Source organism: Salvia hispanica, chromosome 5 (genome assembly GCF_029641045.1).
Source record: "Salvia hispanica isolate PSC_SH4W2 chromosome 5, Shi_PSC_v1, whole genome shotgun sequence".
NCBI lineage: Eukaryota > Viridiplantae > Streptophyta > Magnoliopsida > Lamiales > Lamiaceae > Salvia > Salvia hispanica.
Window position 1 is genome coordinate 20,423,143 of NC_142696.1, and position 19,759 is coordinate 20,442,901.

The 19,759-nt window shown below is 36.7% G+C and overlaps 2 protein-coding genes across 5 annotated transcripts; both read left to right on the forward strand.

The window, feature by feature from the left end:
• The first annotated feature begins 4,878 nt into the window (after nt 1-4,878).
• On the forward strand, nt 4,879-10,706 carry LOC125190209 (DNA photolyase). Of its 2 annotated transcripts, none has more exons than XM_048087433.2 (14): nt 4,879-5,254; nt 5,542-5,675; nt 5,805-5,954; nt 6,176-6,287; nt 6,387-6,699; nt 7,325-7,538; nt 8,340-8,429; nt 8,524-8,779; nt 9,094-9,206; nt 9,790-9,888; nt 9,962-10,009; nt 10,105-10,215; nt 10,305-10,395; nt 10,483-10,706. In XM_048087433.2, exons 1-14 carry the CDS (start codon nt 5,020-5,022, stop codon nt 10,584-10,586), a joined length of 2,070 nt encoding a protein of 689 aa, XP_047943390.1. In that variant the 5' UTR covers nt 4,879-5,019; the 3' UTR covers nt 10,587-10,706. The 2 variants fall into 2 exon arrangements, with proteins under 2 accessions (XP_047943390.1, XP_088914300.1); XM_089058174.1 differs by having other exon boundaries at nt 5,221-5,254; nt 5,542-5,632.
• Nucleotides 10,707-10,842: 136 nt separating this feature from the next.
• On the forward strand, nt 10,843-19,529 carry IRE (AGC (cAMP-dependent, cGMP-dependent and protein kinase C) kinase family protein). 3 transcript variants are annotated; one of them, XM_089058172.1, is made up of 18 exons: nt 10,843-11,663; nt 12,108-12,454; nt 12,721-12,788; nt 12,871-13,047; nt 13,173-14,444; nt 15,033-15,205; nt 15,823-16,072; nt 16,198-16,290; nt 16,385-16,525; nt 16,620-16,712; nt 17,397-17,592; nt 17,675-17,760; nt 18,248-18,336; nt 18,471-18,522; nt 18,598-18,654; nt 18,741-18,908; nt 18,980-19,060; nt 19,172-19,529. In XM_089058172.1, exons 1-18 carry the CDS (start codon nt 11,641-11,643, stop codon nt 19,232-19,234), a joined length of 3,429 nt encoding a protein of 1,142 aa, XP_088914298.1. In that variant the 5' UTR covers nt 10,843-11,640; the 3' UTR covers nt 19,235-19,529. The 3 variants fall into 3 exon arrangements, with proteins under 3 accessions (XP_088914298.1, XP_047940245.2, XP_088914299.1); XM_048084288.2 differs by having other exon boundaries at nt 10,843-12,454; XM_089058173.1 differs by lacking the exons at nt 10,843-11,663; nt 12,108-12,454 and having other exon boundaries at nt 12,722-12,788; nt 12,871-13,084.
• The last annotated feature ends 230 nt before the right edge of the window (nt 19,530-19,759 follow it).

The following is a 19,759-nucleotide window of genomic DNA, read 5'->3' on the forward strand; positions in this document are numbered from 1 at the left end:
CTTCTATATTCAAGGCCGACATAATTAAATATACATGTGTGTATAGGTATATCAACAAATTTAGCAAATAAATGCAAATTTTTTGGAAGTAGATAAACAATATTTTGTGGAGGCATTAACTCCCACGTCGACTAGTGTTTATTTTAGGTGTGTTGGGAAACAATTCACTGAGTGAGTGGTTAATTTCAATCAATATAGTGGAGTATAGTAGGAATATATTATAGTAGTACTAGTTTGATGTGTATATGGTTATAAGAAATTTGAAATTTTGAAATGAGGAAAAAGGGCAAAGGGAAAGCGACATAATTTCTAATGAAAATGCTTTAATTATGTGAAAGTGAAACATGTTGCGGACTTGGATGGAGGTGGAAATCCACGTCATTAGCATTGATTGGTTGGCAGAGTAGCTATGCATAATAATGTTGATTGTTGAGTGGCTGAATTGCCGTTTCCGCTCATCCGGCCGTGATAGCCGGACCGGACGGTGGGTGATGAACCGCGTTCTTATTCTCTGTTTCGGCTATATGCACCATTCTTTATTTTCTTAAATAACTGCATTCAATGTATATAGAAAAATTTCAAATCCACTCAAGTTTGAAATGTAGCACCCTCTTAAATTTAATTTTCGTGTTTTTTCATTTTCGACCCTTTTTCTGTCTTTTGTATCAATCCACGCGGAGGAAAACTCATTTAATTGCTAGACAAAAGATTTTTAAAGAGGGTTGATTTTTTAGGATCTAAATCTACAACACTCAAACAAATTGGACTTCATTAGAGCATCTCTCCAAGTGGAGAATACTTGAAAGAAGGTATATAAAAAAGTATATCATTTATATACCTCCTCAAAAAATTAAATATATCCTTTTAAAAAGAAATATACTTAAAAAAAATATATATAAAAAGGTACATGATTTTTTAAACATAAAATAATAGTACAAAATGCATTAAAAAAACATAAAGTGTGATACCTTCTTAAATATCTTCTCCCTTGGAGAAGGGGTTTTCATGAAAAGATGACAAATATGGTAGTTATAAGATTTTACCTATCCATTGATGGGGAGGTAAAGATACCTCTTCAAAATGAGAAAAGGTATAATACCTTCTCAAATAATTCTCCCATTGGAGAATGATTTTTCATGAAAAAAGGTAAATATGGTAGTTATATTAGTTTATCTCTTCCATTGGAGATGCGCTAAGAGCGCATCTCCAAGGGGAGAAGGTATGTAGAAAAAGTATATCATCTATATACCTCATCAAAAAGTGAAATATACCCTTCCAAAAAGAAATATACTCCAAAGGAAAAAGGTATATAGAAAGGTAAATGATTTTTAAACATAAAATAATAATATAAAATGCATTAAAAAATATAAAGTGTGATACCTTCTCAAATATCTTCTCCCTTGGAGAAGGGGTTTTCATGAAAAGATGGCAAATATGGTAGTTATAAGATTTTACCTCTCCATTGATGAGGAGGTAAAGATACCTCTTCAAAATGGGAAAAAGTATAATACATTCTCAAATATCTCTCCCTAGGAGAATGATTTTTTATGAAAAAAGGTAAATATGGTAGTTATATTAGTTTACCTCTCCATTTACCTCTTCCCTTGGAGATGCTCTTAGAAGATGAAAATATAGGAAACAAGCATTGCTTTCTAGTACTAGTAGTTTCTCCTAGAGGTGCCCACGGTTCTGGAACAGGCAGTTACGGTTCGGAACTGCCGGTTCCGGTTTTGGAAATTGCCGAACCAGAACCGAACCGCGAAGGTGTTTTGCGGTTACGGTCGGTTCCGAACCGACGATTTTTTTACGGTTTTTCACGGTTCCGAATTGCCGATTTTTTGCAGTTCTGGCTTGGTTTCACAGTTTTCCGGCGATTTTTTGCGGTTCCGGTTTGGAACCGTCCGCAACCAGCGGTTTCGGCTCGAAATCTTTTGAACTTGAACCGAACTACGATTCAAAAATCGACGGTTTCGGTTCGAGTAAATTCTCACGGTTTCGATTCGTAACCGTAATAGACGATTACAGTTTCGATGTTAACTGCCGGTTTGATAAACCTTGGATAGGTCTAGTTTCTCCTCCGATTCATGAATAGAGAAATGTGGTTTATTAACTCGGTTTAATCCTAGCTGTGATGCAGCTTTGAAATTATACTATAGTACTATATGCATTGAAACGCATCCATTCCTACTCTTTATGCCATGTTTATGGGGTCTATCCCACCTTGGGATTTGAGCCATTCACCCTATATATGCGTTGCTTTTTATATCGTCTTTAAAGAGACTTTTACAAAAGTGGCTCGCTTAGTTATGCAGTGGATATTTTCTTTGATCCATTTTTTCACGGTTTTCCACTGCAGATGCTTTAAAATTCAAAATGTTCACATTGCAGGACGTCCTAAACAAATACTCCTATCTGTAAATTCACGTCACATGAGTACATCAACACATATGGTGATATTACTACTCCCTCCGTCCCAAGATAAGCGAATCACATTTCTTTCTGGGACGTTCCAAGATAAGCGAGTCATTTCCTTTTTTTAGAATTCTCTCTCTTACTTTTTCTCTATAGTTTATTAACTTTCTTATTTTAATCATTTTCCACTTTACTAACAAAACCTCATTTCCTTAAATCTCGTGTTGAAAAGTTTTTGCTACTTATCTTGAGACGGAAGGAATATTACAGTATATTACTGTATGAGATTAGTTATTCATTTTTAATTTCACAAATCCATGGTATTGACATGACTTTTGTAAATGGAATATAATTATAAGCAAACAGAAGCAAGGAAGATAAAATCCGACAGCACAAAGACCAAGGATACCTAAAATCCCTGGAATCACAAAGGCAGACTCAGGAATCGGGCAGTTAAAACTAGTAGATAAAACAATACAAGAAACAAAATGCATGCACATACCAATTGAAGGTCTAGCTTCAACCCTAAATTCCAAACTTTGTCGCAATTGTTTAAGATGTACTACGAAGTATGAAGAACCAAGGATTGGGTAAAAGCTACTACTACATCAATTCCACACATATGACAATGTCAAATCTATCCACCCCTTGGCCCTTGGTTCAAATGATGTAGTAGAAAATACGATCAATGCACTGTTACACCTCAAACACAAAATCACTGTCATTGTTCACATTTTCTCACTGAGTTTCTTTCCTCAAAACGAAATGATAAAAGAGTAGTTACTCTTAAAAATCAGAGACAATCACTATTACTTACTTGCTGATAAAATGAGGTAAATCGAATTTGAAATACTTTTAGTTGATCTCCAACTTGGATATCAATATGAGATAATTAGGAATGTTAATCGGGTCAATCCAGCGGATTCCGAGCCAATATTCTACTCGGGTTGTAGGTTAATCGGGTGGGGCTAATTGGATTGTATTTTAATCGGTCATAAATATTCTATCCTAACCCTCAAAGCTTGGGTTTCGCACTAATTGGGCTACTACCGATAAAATTAATATGTGATTAATCCAACGCATAATGATGAAAAGTAGTTATAATTATGAATATATAAAACATTTAATTATACTAATTTTGAGATTTATATTTCAACTCAAATATGATTGAATGCTAATTTAAGATTTATAAATATATTTTGAGAATTTGAATTTAAAGTAGTACTCCGTGTTTAGAAATTAAAATATACTACTCCCTTTGTTTCCTATAACTAAAAACTTTGGAAATGGAAGGAGGAAGAGAAAAAAATGGATAAAATAAGAGAGGTGAAGCGAAAAATTAGTGAAATTAGTGTTAATGAATTGTGAGATCCATTTCATAAAATGAAAATTTTCTATTTTTAGGAAACAGACGAAAAAGAAAAGAATTTCTATTTTAAGAACATGGAGGGAATGGAATTTTAAAGTGAACTTGAATTTCCTAATTTATCGATCTATTATTGTACTCCTTCCGTTCCCTCATAGTTGAGGCAGAATTTTCGGCACGGAATTTGAAGATGGATGTTTAATGTGTTAAGTAAATAGATAAAAAAGTAATATAGAAAAAAGTAGAGAAAATAGAGTAGAAAGTAAATAAAGTAGAAAGAATAAAATAAGAGAGAGTAAAGTAAGAGTGAGAAAAAATGTTCATTATTACTCAACTTCCCAAAAATAAAAAAATGACTCAACTATTAGGAAAAGAGAGAGTATTAATAAAATTTTAATATATATATATATATATATATATATATTTATTTTTAAATTATAATTTTTTTAGTTATTTATATTATAAAAATTATAAATAAAGTGTGGAATTAGATGTCAATAATAAACCGTAGTAGTTGTACCTAGGTCTAATCCACCGGGTTAGCCCATTAGATTTTGAGTCAGCTTTACTCATATTGCAAGCTATCGGGCTAAAAATTTCCAATTATATTTTCTAAATTTAGTTGTAATGACATTTCTAGAGACAGTCTCTATTAAGTTGCAAAAAATAAATGCAAGCTTGGGAGAAGATCACAATAACAAAAAACCGCAATACATAACAAGATTAGAGCTATTAAGTTGAAGATAAACTGCTATTTAGAGAAATTAAGCTGAAGATAAACCCAAATTAAACAGAAGGGGTATTAAATACACAAATATATTGGAATTCCAAAAATATAAACCTGAAGCAGCAAGAGCAAAAGAATAGAGTTAACCTTCACAAGCCAATTGAATTAGACAACTAGTACTTGTAGTACCGGAAGAGTGGAGTCTTTGTTAAACCTGAACATGAGATTTCAAATGAATTAGTACTTAATTCTGTAAATTGAAATTGATTTGGATTTCGGATTTCGGATTTCATACATACCGAAAATATGACCGGGGATCTCTCACACACACTACACCCAATCAAAAATGAAAAAATCTAAGCTTCATTTCTCCACCACAATCTCCTTCACACATCAAACAAATGTAGTTTGCACACCGCGCTTCTCTATCACACAACTGCACACTATATGCCCTCAACAAATCCTTTGATGGATTTCGCCTCCAAAACTACCTCCACTTTTTCTCCCCCATCTCATGGTGCTTCTCTTTCACCCCCCTCTTTTCTCACTTTCACTACCCCCAAAACGAGCTTTTTGGGGACCCAAACCTCCGCTCCGATGCTCTGTGAGGGTGCAATCCGCCATCAACGGTGCCGCCATCCTTTGGTACAAGCACGACCTTCGCATCGAAGACCACCCTGGCCTCATCGCCGCTTCCAAGCATCCAACTCTTGTTCCACTTTACGTATTTGATCCCCGTATTCTCTCACGTAAGCTACTGCTCGACTAAACACGCTTCAAACTTCTGTTCATTTATTTCTTAATTTTATTGGACCTTCTGTATTCGTTTCCAATTTTATTTTGAAGCATATAGTGCAATTAGTTGCTTGCTTTTCTCATTTATTTTGAAGCATATAGTCGCTTTACATGGCTAAAATGTTGAGTGCTTTGGATCCCAATAATGTGGCTCTATTTACTTGAATAATATGGTTAAGGTGTGTGATTGGTTTGTAGCTTGTTACAACTTCAACTCAATCTGCAAAAACTTCATATGCAGGATTCTCTGATGAAATGCTAGAACTTCTCCTCTTTGCTTTGGAGGACTTGAGGAGATTGCTAAAGGATAGGGGGTCCAATCTGATGATCAGGTTTGGAACTGCCGAAGATGTCATAACAAAATTGGTCAATGAGGTTGTTAAATTCGTTTAGTTTGCTCGTTCTAGTATGATAACATGTAGCTGTCGAGGACTGATGAGAGAATTTCGAGAGCAATTCTACTTAGTAGGAGTATATGTTATGTTCACACTGAGATTATAACAGGTCCAGGCTAGCGGTATTTTTGTAGAAGAAGAGGTGGAGTATGAGCTACGTGTAATGGTAGAAAATGTGAAGGAATCACTATCTACTTTATCTATCAAGGGAGGTAATCCTACGATTGTGATGTGGAGAACTCCATTTTATGATGTTCAGGTTAGCGGTATTTTTTAATTCAATTTAGATTTTGAATTCACTATTTTTGTAACTACTATATTTACTCGTCATCGTACTATAGTATCCTCCGTTGACACAGTGTTTATGTATCCCCTAGAATAGCACACACTAATATGACTCTGAATGGCCAATATTATTGTCATTGTGGTTGCATCATTATGTGGATAATCACATATATATATCTGTGATGTTTTTTTTAGAGTTCAAACGACCTGCCATCATCGTTTCATGACTTCCAAAAGCATAGGATATCTGTTTTACCTGGTCTTGAGCCCCCAATTTTGCCTGCTACTTTGACAGATTTGTCCTGGGGTGAGAGATTCATGTATTGTTCCTTTGTCCCCTTTCGTAATTGTTTATAAATTTTACTATCTGTTGAGATGTGGAGCACAATGTCTATGAATGGTTTAGGTATTTTTCCCACCATGATCGATCTGAAAGAATATCAATCAAAAAATGAATGGACTTCAATCAAAAAATTATCTGCTGAAAATATGCTGCAAAGAAAGAAGCAAAGAGGAAAAGTTGACTTGAAGTCAGCAGATAGGGAAGAAAAAGATGATAAACAATCTGTTAGTGAGACTTTCCAAAGAAAGAAACCAGAAAGATCGGCATTTGTAACAAGCCAAGGGAACTTTGCTGGAGGTGGTTCTGATCTTGTATTGAATGCTTTGGCCGCATATTTGAGATACCTGGAAGGAACTTCCCGAGATGAATATCAGGAGTAGGTCTCATAAATCGCTACGTTCATATTTCTTTGTGGCCTTCTCTTTCTTTAAACTCCCTCATTGCTATGTTTATATTTCTTTGAGCTTCTTTGTCAAAGCTAATATTTGAAGAACCATTGTTGCTTGATAACATCACATATTTCTTCATTGTTTTTGTGTAATCCATTCATTTGGTTCATGATATTGTCATCTAGTAAGCTGGAGAGAGACAATACCTTTTCAGACAGACCCAGAATACCTTTTTAGTAGGACGTCAAAGGTTTACAAATATTAAGGTTTTCTTCACTTGCAAGATATATAAATCCAATTTTCTTTAGTAATCCAGCATATTCAGCAATTTCGAATGATGTGCTATGGTGTTCTTTTGGTCTGATCAATGATATAGCTGACTTAGTAAGCTAAGTTATTGTTGCATACATCCTTGAGTTGAATGGGTTAAAATTGTTGTGAGCTGTTTCATGATGATCCAGTTTATAACTGGGCACAGTTTTGTACACAGAATATATTGCTGCATAACTCCATGCATTGGGCTTTCCTAAAACCAACTATTGTAGAATCCAGAAAGTTCACTACTAAGTTAGACCATGACAGCTTATGCGTTCCGCCATTTTTTTTTTGCAGGGTACATGCAAAGCTACGTTTAGCTGAAAAACGTGAAGGAGCTTCATTTCAAGCCCTTTTTGGTTCTTCCCTTCTTCTTGGAACTGTTTCCAGAAGAAGAGTGTATTTTGAAGCTATCAAGTATGAGAAAGAACGGAATGGTGGATTTTTGTCACCATTTGGTTACTCCACAGCTACAGTGGCTGCAGCAATAAATACAGTGTCTTCCACAGAGGTAATAATGCTCAAAATTCATTTTGAGAAGTGAGATTGATTTATTTTTCCATTGATTGTGAGCTCAAGGCCTCAAGCACTTATTTTAAATAATAGTAGAAGACTATAAGCTAAAAAGATTTTTTATGTTATTTTCATCCACTTCTATTACATTGTAAAAGCTGTAGATAATTTAACCTTGAAAGGTTGAATCATCAATGGTTTCCTGACGACAGAGGAACTATAATAGTTAGGTTAACTGAGTTTCTCCTTACAAAATACGTATATAATTCTTGTTACCTTAAATAGCATGTTGATTATTGACCCTGATTTTTCTTCTATATCTTTCAACCTGGTGTTTTGGGTACAACTATTGGGCTCTAACCAAGAAAGATTAGAATTGTAGATATATTGCTGTCCATGATTACAAGGATATATCTTACATAAACTATTTGATTAAATCCTACTCCCTCCGTCCACCATTGAATGTCCCATATTGCCATTTTGGGATGTCCACCATTAAATATCCTATTTTACATTTACTATTTTTGATAAATGGACCCCGTCCACTATCTCATTCCACTCACATTTTATTATAAAACTAGGAATATGTATATAAGTAGGATCCACATTCCACAAACTTCTTCCACACACTTTACTTTACATTTCTAAAAGCTCGTGCGAGTCAAAGTGAGAACTTTAATCCCGGACAGGAGTATTAATTATAGTTAGATTGTACTGTCATAAAATATTGACCCAATCTTCCTTGGTATGAAATCTGGTAGTCATGCAAACATTCTGACATGAACTGTTCCTTTGGTAGTGGTATTGGCTTTTGACTCTGAAAGGCTACAAAAATGATGCAGACATTTTCCCAATTCGGATATGGAGATGGAATAACTATCTAATCCAAGTAAGTATCTGTGTATCCAGAATTTATGTTGAACTAGTGTATGCTTTTCATTAACGTTATCATTTACCAATAAGAATTGACTGCACTTTTTCAGTATACTGTTGCTGGTTGTGAAGGTCCGGCCGTTCTTCTTGTTCATGGTTTTGGTGCTTTTATGGAGCATTACAGGGATAATTTGTATCCCATAGCTGAAGATGGAAACAGGGTTTGGGCAATCACACTACTGGGATTTGGTAAATCAGAAAAACCGAACATCATTTACACTGAACTCATGTGGGCTGAACTGCTTCGGGACTTCATAATTGAGGTTGTTAGAGAGCCAGTGCATCTTGTTGGGAATTCAATTGGTGGTATGTCCTCCAACAGCTGCCTTTTTAAGCTGGCTGATCATACCAGTGGAAATGATCAAAAGAAAGATTAAGAAAAAAAAGAAGAGGGGGAAAGTCACACACTTGATACACTAATTGTAAAAAGTAACAAGAGTGAAATCAACAAAATGGCAGCTGCAGCACCAATAAATTTTTAAAGAAATAAAATGAAATTTAAAACAAGGATAAAGAAAATTCATGTTAATGCTCCCTGTCAATGAAGTGATGGAGAAGTGCAAGCCTTTCAATTTAGTCCATGTAGGAGTAATTGTTAACTGACAGTCACTTTATTTCAGGATATGCTGTTTCTGTAGTCGCTGGTCTTTGGCCTTTGTTAGCCAAGTCTGTTGTCCTTATGAATACTGCTGGGAATATTATCCCTGGGTATCTCCCTTTGGGTTATTCAGCTGTAAGCAACTCTGGAACTTGTGAATACTTGTTATTTCCCTGCAGTAGATAATTTCTCTGCATGTAGAATATATGTTATGATTGTAGATATTGCTTGTTAAGGAGCCTAATATAAAAATATTATGCTTCTATACATGCCCCATTATGAATTTATGTTTTCGATCTTAGTTGCTGAGAGGCAAATAAACTATGAAGGGGAGTTAATTAAGTGATAAAATATAGGATTGGGTATTTGAAGGATAAGATGGTCAAGCAAGCCCAAAACTAATCAATGCATCAAAGTATATAGTGGATTAGGTTGGACTATTATATCAATTCATTCTCTCACTCGAGGCGTGTTTACTTTTAGACTTTTAGTGATAGGATAGATCGAGTAAACATAGAATTGACTATTTGAAGAATAAGATGGTCAAACAAGCTCAAACTTCATCAATATATCAGAGTAAACAGTCATTTAACTTGAATTATTTAATCAATCCATCATATAATGCCTCCTTAATAGATAACTTCTAGGCTACTTTCTATCTTTCTTTCGTATTATTATGCCTATCTTCTTCTACCCGTGTAATTGAGAAGTATTACAGGATAGGCGAACTTCAGGAGCAGCGTGGTTGGGTGCTAGGCTCCTTTTGTTGTACTTGAGGTTTAATATCAAGAACATACTACGAAGCTTCTATCCAACAGTAAGGGCTGCCTTAGTTTGCTCCCTCCCTGTTTTATTGTCCTAGTATTGATTGCTAAAATCATGTCATGCAGGAAGCGAGAAGGGCTGATGATTGGCTTATAAACGAGATGACTAGAGCTGTATCCTATAGAAAACCTCTTCAGATTCCTCTTTTCTTTTCTTGTTAACAATGCTATTAGTTATATACATGCAAGACCTTAACATTATTTTGCAGTCACATGATCCCGGTGTGATATATGTCCTAGAAAGCATCTTCAGCTTCGATCTTTCACTTCCTCTGAATTATCTGTTGGAGGGATTCGAGAATAGGACACTTATAGTACAGGTGCTGATCTTATTTGAAATCTCCAAGGGACCTCTAATTTTGTAATTACTGTTCTCATTCTGAAAACAAGTGATTCCTCGTTTTGTTAGGGAATGAAGGATCCACTATCTGATTCAAGGTCGATGTTAGCCATGGTTAGAGAGCACTGCAAAGGGGTTGCCATTAAAGAAATAGATGCTGGTAATTTTACAGCGTTGCGTTTTTATGTTTTGCATCGTTCGACATTTTATAGGATGTTTATTCATTTTAGTGGTTCTAAATTGCCAGGACACTGCCCTCACGATGAGCTGCCAAGTGAAGTGAACTCGATCATCACTGAATGGGTGGCGGCGCTTGAACATCAAGTGTCTCCTGTTGCCTCAAAACAGTAGAATTAAAAGATCATTTACAGATTCATCTTAGTACACGGAAAATTGTTTTGAAAAAATTAATTAAAAGAAGTAAAACTGACATTGTTTTGAGAAATTGAATAAACCACAACTTTAATAGTAGTATTAAATAAAATCGTTGTTTCACGCGTAAAAAGAAGAATAATACTATGTAACACAGAAAAGCATTTTATTATGCTTTAAAGCATGAATACAGAAAACATAACATCTCTCAATCAAGATCTACATAACCAAAAATAACACAGGAAAAAGAAAGTGCGATGCTAATCAGCTTTGACATATTGAAAACATGTGAACCTTAACGTGGTGAGATCACGCTGTCATCACCGGAGATCGAAGAATTTAAGTCAACAAAGAAGGTGAGGCACAAAGAGCGTGACCATCTTTTGACGGACTATTGAGGGCGCCATCGAGGACATTGGTCAAGATGTTAGATGACAACATGAATATTACACCGGGTGATGGTGTGATGGATAGGTTCAGCCTGTTTCTGATGATAAGTCTCTTGTGGAAAACATGAAGTTCTCGATTGTTGTTGATTTGCTGGTAGAAGTATTGAGTATACGGTCCTATGTGCGAAGCTACGTCAGATGTGAGATCTAGGGGGTGAAAGTAGTCGACATGGGGGAGGCTTTTCGTGGCTAAGGTGGCTTTGGAAGAGGCATATCAGTATGCGGTTCTTCAGGGGCAATGGACTCTTGTTGGATGTAATTTGCATGTACGGACGTGGTCACATGGACAACGACCTTCCGAGTACATGACTCATCACCACTATCTGGGACGGCGTGGATACGTATTTCAGACCTCCCTCTTCACCTCTATCCATCGATCGGACATTATTACTATTATTGGTGTTCATTCGCATCGATTATAACATGGGTCGAATGCAAGCTGCAAGTATCCTAGTTGGACGCAGGCTGCTATCGCCATCTCTACTACCAACTGTCCGCTACCACCACCGCGTGGTGCCAACGCTTTGAATTTATGCACAAGGCCGTTGGAATCAAGCTGTGGTTCAGTTAATTTGGCAATTTGGATGAACTGTTACACGATTTGTGAGTAAGTAGGAATTTTGACATATCGTAAGTACTAGTAGTACCAAATATACAATTTCTTTATACTGCCTAGTTTACGTGACTCATAGTTGAGATTATAAATTTCCGGATTATAGTCTAGACTTTGGACTACATTGTAACCATAATAAAATTTAGGCGTTACTATCAAAATTCCAAAAATTATTTTAAACCGAAATTTGTGGATGAGTAGTCATGCAGCATCTTGTGGGAGTATTATTTGTTTATTAACGTGAAATCTGAAGAAGAGATATTGTACGCGTAGCTTTTTATAGAAATATAACTGATTTGAACGCACGTAGATGTCTTCCCCTCTTTCCCGCGAAAATCCCGAGCTCCCAATCCGCCATTATCCCAACCCATAACTCCTTCTCTCTAATATACCGATGCAATCCACATCCTAATCTGTGCACATGTCGACGCCCCCCAGCGACTCCGACAATCCGCCCCCGCCGTTGCGGACGCCGTCCATTTCCAAGCTGAGGAAAATCCCTCCGATTCCCTCCAGGCAGAAAACCTTTGGCGATGGAGACGAGGGTTTTGATTTTGGGGCCGTTAACGACGCGGATGCCGCCGATTCCAACCTAATTGGCCCCTCCATGCTAGGCCTCAATCAGATCAGGACACGCTCCGCGCCTCTGCCTCTCGATCAGGTTATTGCCCTCGGCGCGCCTCAGAATTTCGAGGATTTGGAGGGCCCAGGGAATGATGTCGACGACCCCAGGCCAAATCTATCCGGTGACGCTCAACAATCGGCCGCTACTTCTATGGAGCGAGGTCAGTTTTTTGGATTCCCCTGCATCTGTATATGTAATTGTGAGAAATGTGCATAATTTTAGCTTTAGGATTGAAAATAGAGGTGAACAGATATTGGTAACATTTTGATCCACGCCATTAGAAATTAGAATTGAACATTGAGGCTCATGTTTATGAATTGTGAACTTTACTTTATAGTTCCTTCACTATGTGCTGTTTAAGTTCGAATTTATGTTGAAATATAACAGGTTGAGTGTTATCATTCCTAATGTAGCTTCCCATTGTAGGCAAAAGGGTTCATTGGAGTCATTCAAAATCACTAAAAGTCCTATCCCCTAGAAGATCCGGGCTAGAGGTATCGGTTTCCACATTTTTTTTGGCTTTAGTTCAATTCTTGTTCATATTATTTAAAGTATTTATTGATTTTTTGATTGTAGGGTTATCATGCAGCTTTTTCCAAGGAGATGCAGTCTCCACGTTTCCAGGCGATTCTGCGATTAACTAGCGGCCGTAAGAAAAGAGCACCAGACATTAAGAGCTTCTCACATGAGCTTGACTCCAAAGGTGTCCGACCACTTCCATTTTGGAAATCTCGCACCATCGGTCGCATGGAAGTATGTTAAGTTCACATGTAGCCTCATCTTTCTGCTTGTGAGAACATAGTTTCATCTCTTTCATCCTCACTGGCTCATTTTGAATAATTCATCTGACTTGGATGGATTAACTTAACTTGTACCAGGAAATCATGGTAATGATACGAGTAAAATTTGACAAATTGAAAGTTGAAGTTGATGCTGACTTGGGCATTTTTGCTGGAGATTTGGTTGGTGTACTTGAGAAGACTTCACGATCTCATCCGGATTGCAAATGTTTCGAAGATTTGCTTGTTATAGCCAGGCAATGTTCAAAGATGCCGCCTGATGAGTTTTGGATAAAGTGCGAGGGCATTGTACAGATTTTGGATGATCGGCGTCAAGAGTTACCTACAGGTACACTGAAGCAAGTGCATACACGCCTCTTATTTATCCTTTCTCGTTGCACTCGGCTTGTTCATTTCCAAAAAGAAATTGGTTATGATGACGATTATGTAACCACACACCAGCTCAGTGACCTTGGTGTATACCCCGAGCGCCTTCGTGCGTCATCAACGGGTATCAAGGGAAGTCTAGAGAAGCAATGTTATAAGGTGATAGGACAGAAACAACCCAATCTAAACAATGCAACTGAAGAAGTTAGCACTGCAAAGAGTGTTGTTTCATCTCCAGGAAGCTTTAGGATGGCATCCTGGAAAAAACTTCCATCTATTGCTGAAAAGAATAGGAGAGGACGCGGTGAGTCTCCTAGCAAGGATAACCCAGAAGTATTGCAACCTATAAAGGAAACAAACGATCTTAAAACTACAGAAACTGCAGTAGTCCCTCAGGTAGAACAAGCTGCAGAAACCTTGAAATCACAAGGAGTGGGTTGGGGAGTTTGGGACCAACACCAGATGGCATATGAGGATTCTCTGATCTGTCGAATATGTGAAGTTGAAATACCTACTGTCCATGTTGAGCAGCACTCAAGAATTTGCACTATTGCTGATAGATGTGACTTAAAGGGTTTAACAGCAAATGAACGTCTTGAAAGAGTTTCTGAAACTCTTGAAAAAGTTCTCGAGTCGTGGACTCCAAAAGGATTTGGAAGTCCTGAAATTTTGAGAGAGTCTGCATCATGTTCACAAGAAGACTTGGATGGTTTGTCACCAAAAGTGAACAGAGTGTCTTGCCACTGTCCTGATGACATGATGGATTACCTTAATGTGGCTGAAAGCTCTTTTACTGTGGATGATCTTAACATTTCACCAAACATGTCATGTGATGCACGACCACTAACACCAGATCAAAGCAAGAAAGCATTATCCGCTGGGAGCTTAACCCCTCGTTCACCTTTAGTAACTCCCAGAATGACTCAGATTGAGGTTCTTCTCAGTGGGCGTAGAACAATATCTGAACTAGAGAGTTATCAGCAGGTGAAATTTATGATACTTTATGCATTCTCTGCAACATGCTAGAAAAATTCTGCTACATATCCCCATCATATTCTTGATGTATATGGTACTGCTTTATAACATACTCACTCTATGCGACCATGGAGATCCATCACTAGAATCTCCTAAATGAAGTCGTTACTTTTCGGCTTTTTATCTAAACTTAGCCTGCAGAGTTAGTTTTTGTCGATGAGAATGTAAGAGTTCCTCTTCATAATTGTCTGCGATACCCAATTTTTTCTTGAACTATGCTCATTGTTGAGCTTTGCCCGAGAATATTAGAAGAATAACATTTAATAATAGAGCTTTAACTAACAGACATTTTATTTTTGAAACTCAATCTTATTGCATTCTCACAGCGCCCTTGCTCAACCAAAGCATTTAAGAATGCATGCCACATTGCCACTGTTTTCACCCACTTTCTATGAGACTTTGGTTTTTAATTTAATTATCTAATCCAATTATGAAGCCTCTCGCCAGGAACAGATTAGAGAAGAACTTATGCATGCAATAGATTTTCAGGATTCATATTTTTGGAATAACTTATTGCACCATCAACTTGTATGACAGATACGTAAGCTGCTGGATCTTGCTAGATCTGTAGTAAATGTTAACAAGACTGACTACAGTACATTGGAGTTCATGCTTGACAAATTGGATGACCTCAAATATGTCATCCATGATAGGAAAGTGGATGCACTTATTGTTGAGACATTTGGGAGGCGCATTGAGAAACTAATACAGTGAGTTACTATTTCTAATCATGGAGCTTATTCATGTCTTATCGTATATGCATGAATCTGAAAATTTTTTGGTCTAACACTCTAAATTCTAAGAGCTTTGCTATTCATGTGGCATAGATCCCATCTTGTCTAGCATGTTTAGGACCATTAACTATAAGCGCCTTGACACGCGGTTATATAGAAATAACTTTTAACTTTAGTAATCTGCATTCTGGCTATGAAATGTAGCTTGGTCAAACTTGGAGCTAGAAAGAAAGAAGTCATCTACTTTATAAAAGTTAATACTAAGTTATAATCAAGTGTAGCATATGAACCTTCCACACCAACTATCAAGGTTGCTGATTACTTAAAAACATGTAAACCTATCTTCATTTAAAAGAACATATGAAAAAAACGAAGACACCTTTCCATGCATAGGTATATACTGAAAATGCTTGCATATAATCTTTATGTTTTACTACTAGCAGAGGGGCTTAAGGCTATAGCATTCAAAAGAAATCTAACTCTAAGAAGAGTAAATGAAAACTTAGATATGTGCACGCCAGATTTATTTAATTTTTTCAGATCTTTTAATTATTTCAATGATGCCTCCATTTGGCTGATTGTGAACTCTTCAGGGAGAAATATGTATCCCTATGTGGGCAGATTGATGATGAAAAGGCATTCCTACAAAATACTATGGCAGATGAGGATAGCTCAACAGAAGAAGAGACATCACGTAGTTTACGTGCAAGCCCAATTAATCCATGCACCAAGGATCGAACATCCATTGAGGATTTTGAAATAATTAAACCTATAAGCAGAGGTGCTTTTGGAAGAGTTTTTCTGGCAAGAAAAAGGGCAACTGGTGACTTATTTGCAATAAAGGTCAGATTCCATGCAAGAAAATGTCAAATGGCCAGGGTTGTAGTCTTGTAGAACAGTTTCTTAAATTTTCCTATCTAGTTTCCTTCTGAAAAACTCTAGTTTTAAGTTTTAACATTATCTTACAGGTTTTGAAGAAGGCTGACATGATCCGCAAAAATGCAGTGGAAAGTATATTAGCTGAAAGGGATATTTTAATATCCGTTCGCAATCCTTTTGTGGTGAGCAGTTTGAAGTTTCAAGATTGTGCCTTATTTCTTAGATTAATAGTATTCTGAAAAACTTACTAATATAGTATAATCTAACAATGAACAGGTCCGATTTTTCTATTCTTTCACATGTAGGGAAAATCTTTATCTTGTGATGGAGTACTTAAATGGAGGAGATCTTTTCTCCTTGCTAAGAAATCTAGGTTGCTTGGAGGAAGATATTGCACGAGTATATATAGCAGAAGTAGTAAGAATCTCAGTTACTTCTATCTTATCTCATGGATTCATGTATGACTGATGTTAACTTAATAAATTGACATCTCTGCAATTGAAACTTTCAGGTGCTTGCTTTGGAGTATCTGCACTCCTTAAATGTTATTCATAGAGATTTGAAGCCAGATAACCTCTTGATAGGTCCCGATGGTCACATCAAGGTCAATATTTAAGTGTATTTGCACACATAGTACGCATGAGATGCTGATCTCTGAAGTTCGATGTCAGGTTTTTGGGTGAAAATTGATACTCTCAAAAAGAAAATAGCAAAGGAGAAGATATGATGGATATAAATGACTCGTCTTTCTTTTGACATAAGCATAGATTTGAGGAATGCCTTTCTAATGTGTGCATATTTAATTTCCACAAGCTTCTCTCAATGATGAGGGTTGTTTCTGTTGAGTGTTTTCACTTCATGCAACGAAACCATCACCTTTTGTTTGCATGAGCTGTGTAAAAGAAATAGATTGAAACTATAGAGAAGAATAGTTTTATTCTTTTTCTTAAAGATGCTAAGTGGGGAAGTTCAGCATAACAAACTATAATCTGTGTTCTTTGCAGTCATGCATAACTGGATATGGAGATGTAACAGTTAATTTACCCATAATTCATGAAGTACTTTTGTTATTAAAAATAATATTTTAGGTTTTGGCTCATGATGGTGAAAACATTTGTTGGGTGGATTAAGGTGACTTAGCATGAGAGTAATCTATGTAGATGAGCAAACTTGTTCATAATCCTATTATTCCTGAAGCATTCATGAAGTTGAGTTTGCATTTCAATGGATATACCTATGTTATGCATTTGTAGCATGCCATTCTTAAATTTGTTTCCTACTATCACAGTTGACAGATTTTGGGCTATCCAAAGTTGGTCTCATTAATAGCACTGAGGACTTATCTGGACCTTCTGCTTTTCTTGGAGATGATAAACCCAAAAATGCAGCACACTCATCACAGAAAAGAGAACAGAGGAAAAAACATTCAGTTGTTGGCACTCCTGACTATTTGGCACCAGAGATACTTCTGGGCATGGGACATGGTTTGAGTTCTAAACATTTTTTATAATGACCTCATTCCTAACTACATTCTTGTATTTCATTTTTCTGTCATGCACCTTTCAGGTGCAACAGCTGATTGGTGGTCTGTGGGAGTCATCCTCTTTGAGCTCCTAGTAGGTCTTCCACCTTTTAATGCAGAACATCCACAGGTATGCTATCTGTCTGTTATATTTGGAACTGCTGATCATCTGTAGTTAATTCAGGCACACATATATTTTACATCTCTTCTTGCTGATGCCTAAGCTTTTGCATCTATAATCTCGGCAAGCTTGATGAATGCTCTCTAGCTGCAAGCTCGACATCGTGAGAATAAAATATCATTCATTTACCTTTTGGTTCTCAACAATTTGTCCGCACTGCGCATGCATATCAAACTGGGGATTGACTGGCATAGTGTATTAAGTTGTACTACCTTATTTGATTTTGTTGAAACCTACTTTTATACTATTATGTCTACGACTTATCATGATCATTTTCCAACTATCAAACTAGAACTCAATGGTATTTTTCATATTGAGTAGATGGTCATGCCATGTTGCCAACTTGCCATTGAAATATTTGATAGGCGAGTTCACTTTAACTTATTGAGGACTTGTAGATCAGTGGCATTATTGATAGGTCTTCCATCTGATGCAGCAAATTTTCAACAATATCATAAATAGGGACATCACGTGGCCTAAGGTGCCAGAAGAGTTGAGTTTTGAAGCTTATGATCTTCTTAACAAGTAAGTTCTATTTCGACATTTGATACATGGAGTACTTCATTTTTGTGTGTTCAGTTTCATTAAAATAATAGATACATTGATTGTAGTTTGGCCTTTTACTTGTAAATTATGTAGTCTTTTATGCTCCTTTTCAGATTGTTGATAGAAAACCCTGTTCAGAGACTAGGTTCAACTGGAGCTGCAGAGGTATTTAGTAAGTTAATCGGTTGAAATTTATCATAATGAAGATGGAAATTTGATGTGTTACTCTTTCATTGTCAGGTTAAGCGGCATTCCTTTTTTAAGGATATTAATTGGGGCACTCTTGCAAGGCAGAAGGTATTGCTTTCTTAACCCCCTTCCCCACAGCACTAGCACTACTTAAGACCATTTTCCGATTTTTCTTGACTTGAATCGTGATGCAGGCTGCATTTATACCTTCGGCTGATTTACACGACACAAGTTATTTTATGAGTCGTTATATATGGAATCTGGAAGAGGAAAATGCGGCTAATGGAGGTAGTGATTGTGATGACATGACAGACACGGGCAGTGGATCCCGCAGCAGCAGCTCATATCTACAGGATGAAGATGTTAGTTTTTACTGAAATGATTTAAGGGATCACCTCTGACTTCAATGACGCTTTAACATTGTCTTGTTCAGGGAGATGAATGTGGAAATTTAGCTGATTTTGGTGCTCCGGCTCTTGAAATGAAGTACTCTTTCAGCAATTTTTCGTTTAAGGTGGGACTCATCTTAGCAATTACAACATGATAGATCAACTTTATCCTGTGTTTCTGTTGCATGCATTAGGTTTCCTTGTGCCCTCATATAACTTTGTGTCTTCTTCATCAGAACTTGTCGCAGCTAGCCTCGATTAACTATGATTTGGTAACAAAGAACAAAGAGTCAGGCTGAGCAGCAACCATTCATTCCAAGAGATTGGTATGGGCAGAGTCGCCTGCTGTTGTTGCAGTGAGGATGAAAAGTTGCTAAAACAGACTTGGTTGCCAGGTGACATGTAAGACTTACTCAAGCACACTGTTAGCAAGCTGGACATAATAGAATGCGGATGAAGAATTGTAGGGACAGCTTACCTCTTAGTTGAACTAAATTTCGATCTGTATATATACATACACATATTAGTTTAGGGGTAGAGAATGTTCTTAATGATTCTAACTCCATGTGTTCATTGAAGATCTTTTTAAATTTATATATTTGGAGCAGTTGAATTTCCTTTGGTGTACATACTCATAAGAGTATAAGACACAAGCCAATACTGTGCTTAAATTAAGTAAAAGTGTTGATATCTTTTACTACATTTGGCAAAATTGGGAATGACCTTTAAAAGGGCTTCTAGTTGAAAGAAAATAGTGGAAGACATGAAATCTGCTGAAGAAGTGCAGACAGTGCAGTGATGTTTCATTATGCAGGAAACATATC

Bases quoted from the DNA above. Each gene is read 5' to 3' on its own strand.
- LOC125190209 (XM_048087433.2), top strand. From the start codon at position 5,020: ATGGTGCTTCTCTTTCACCCCCCTCTTTTCTCACTTTCACTACCCCCA. The intron at 9,207-9,789 runs GTAAGCAACTCT...GAAGTATTACAG, and splicing joins TCCCTTTGGGTTATTCAGCT to GATAGGCGAACTTCAGGAGC. The intron at 9,889-9,961 runs GTAAGGGCTGCC...CATGTCATGCAG, and splicing joins TACGAAGCTTCTATCCAACA to GAAGCGAGAAGGGCTGATGA.
- IRE (XM_089058172.1), top strand. From the start codon at position 11,641: ATGAACTGTTACACGATTTGTGA. The intron at 16,073-16,197 runs GTCAGATTCCAT...ATTATCTTACAG, and splicing joins GTGACTTATTTGCAATAAAG to GTTTTGAAGAAGGCTGACAT. The intron at 18,655-18,740 runs GTATTGCTTTCT...ATCGTGATGCAG, and splicing joins GCACTCTTGCAAGGCAGAAG to GCTGCATTTATACCTTCGGC.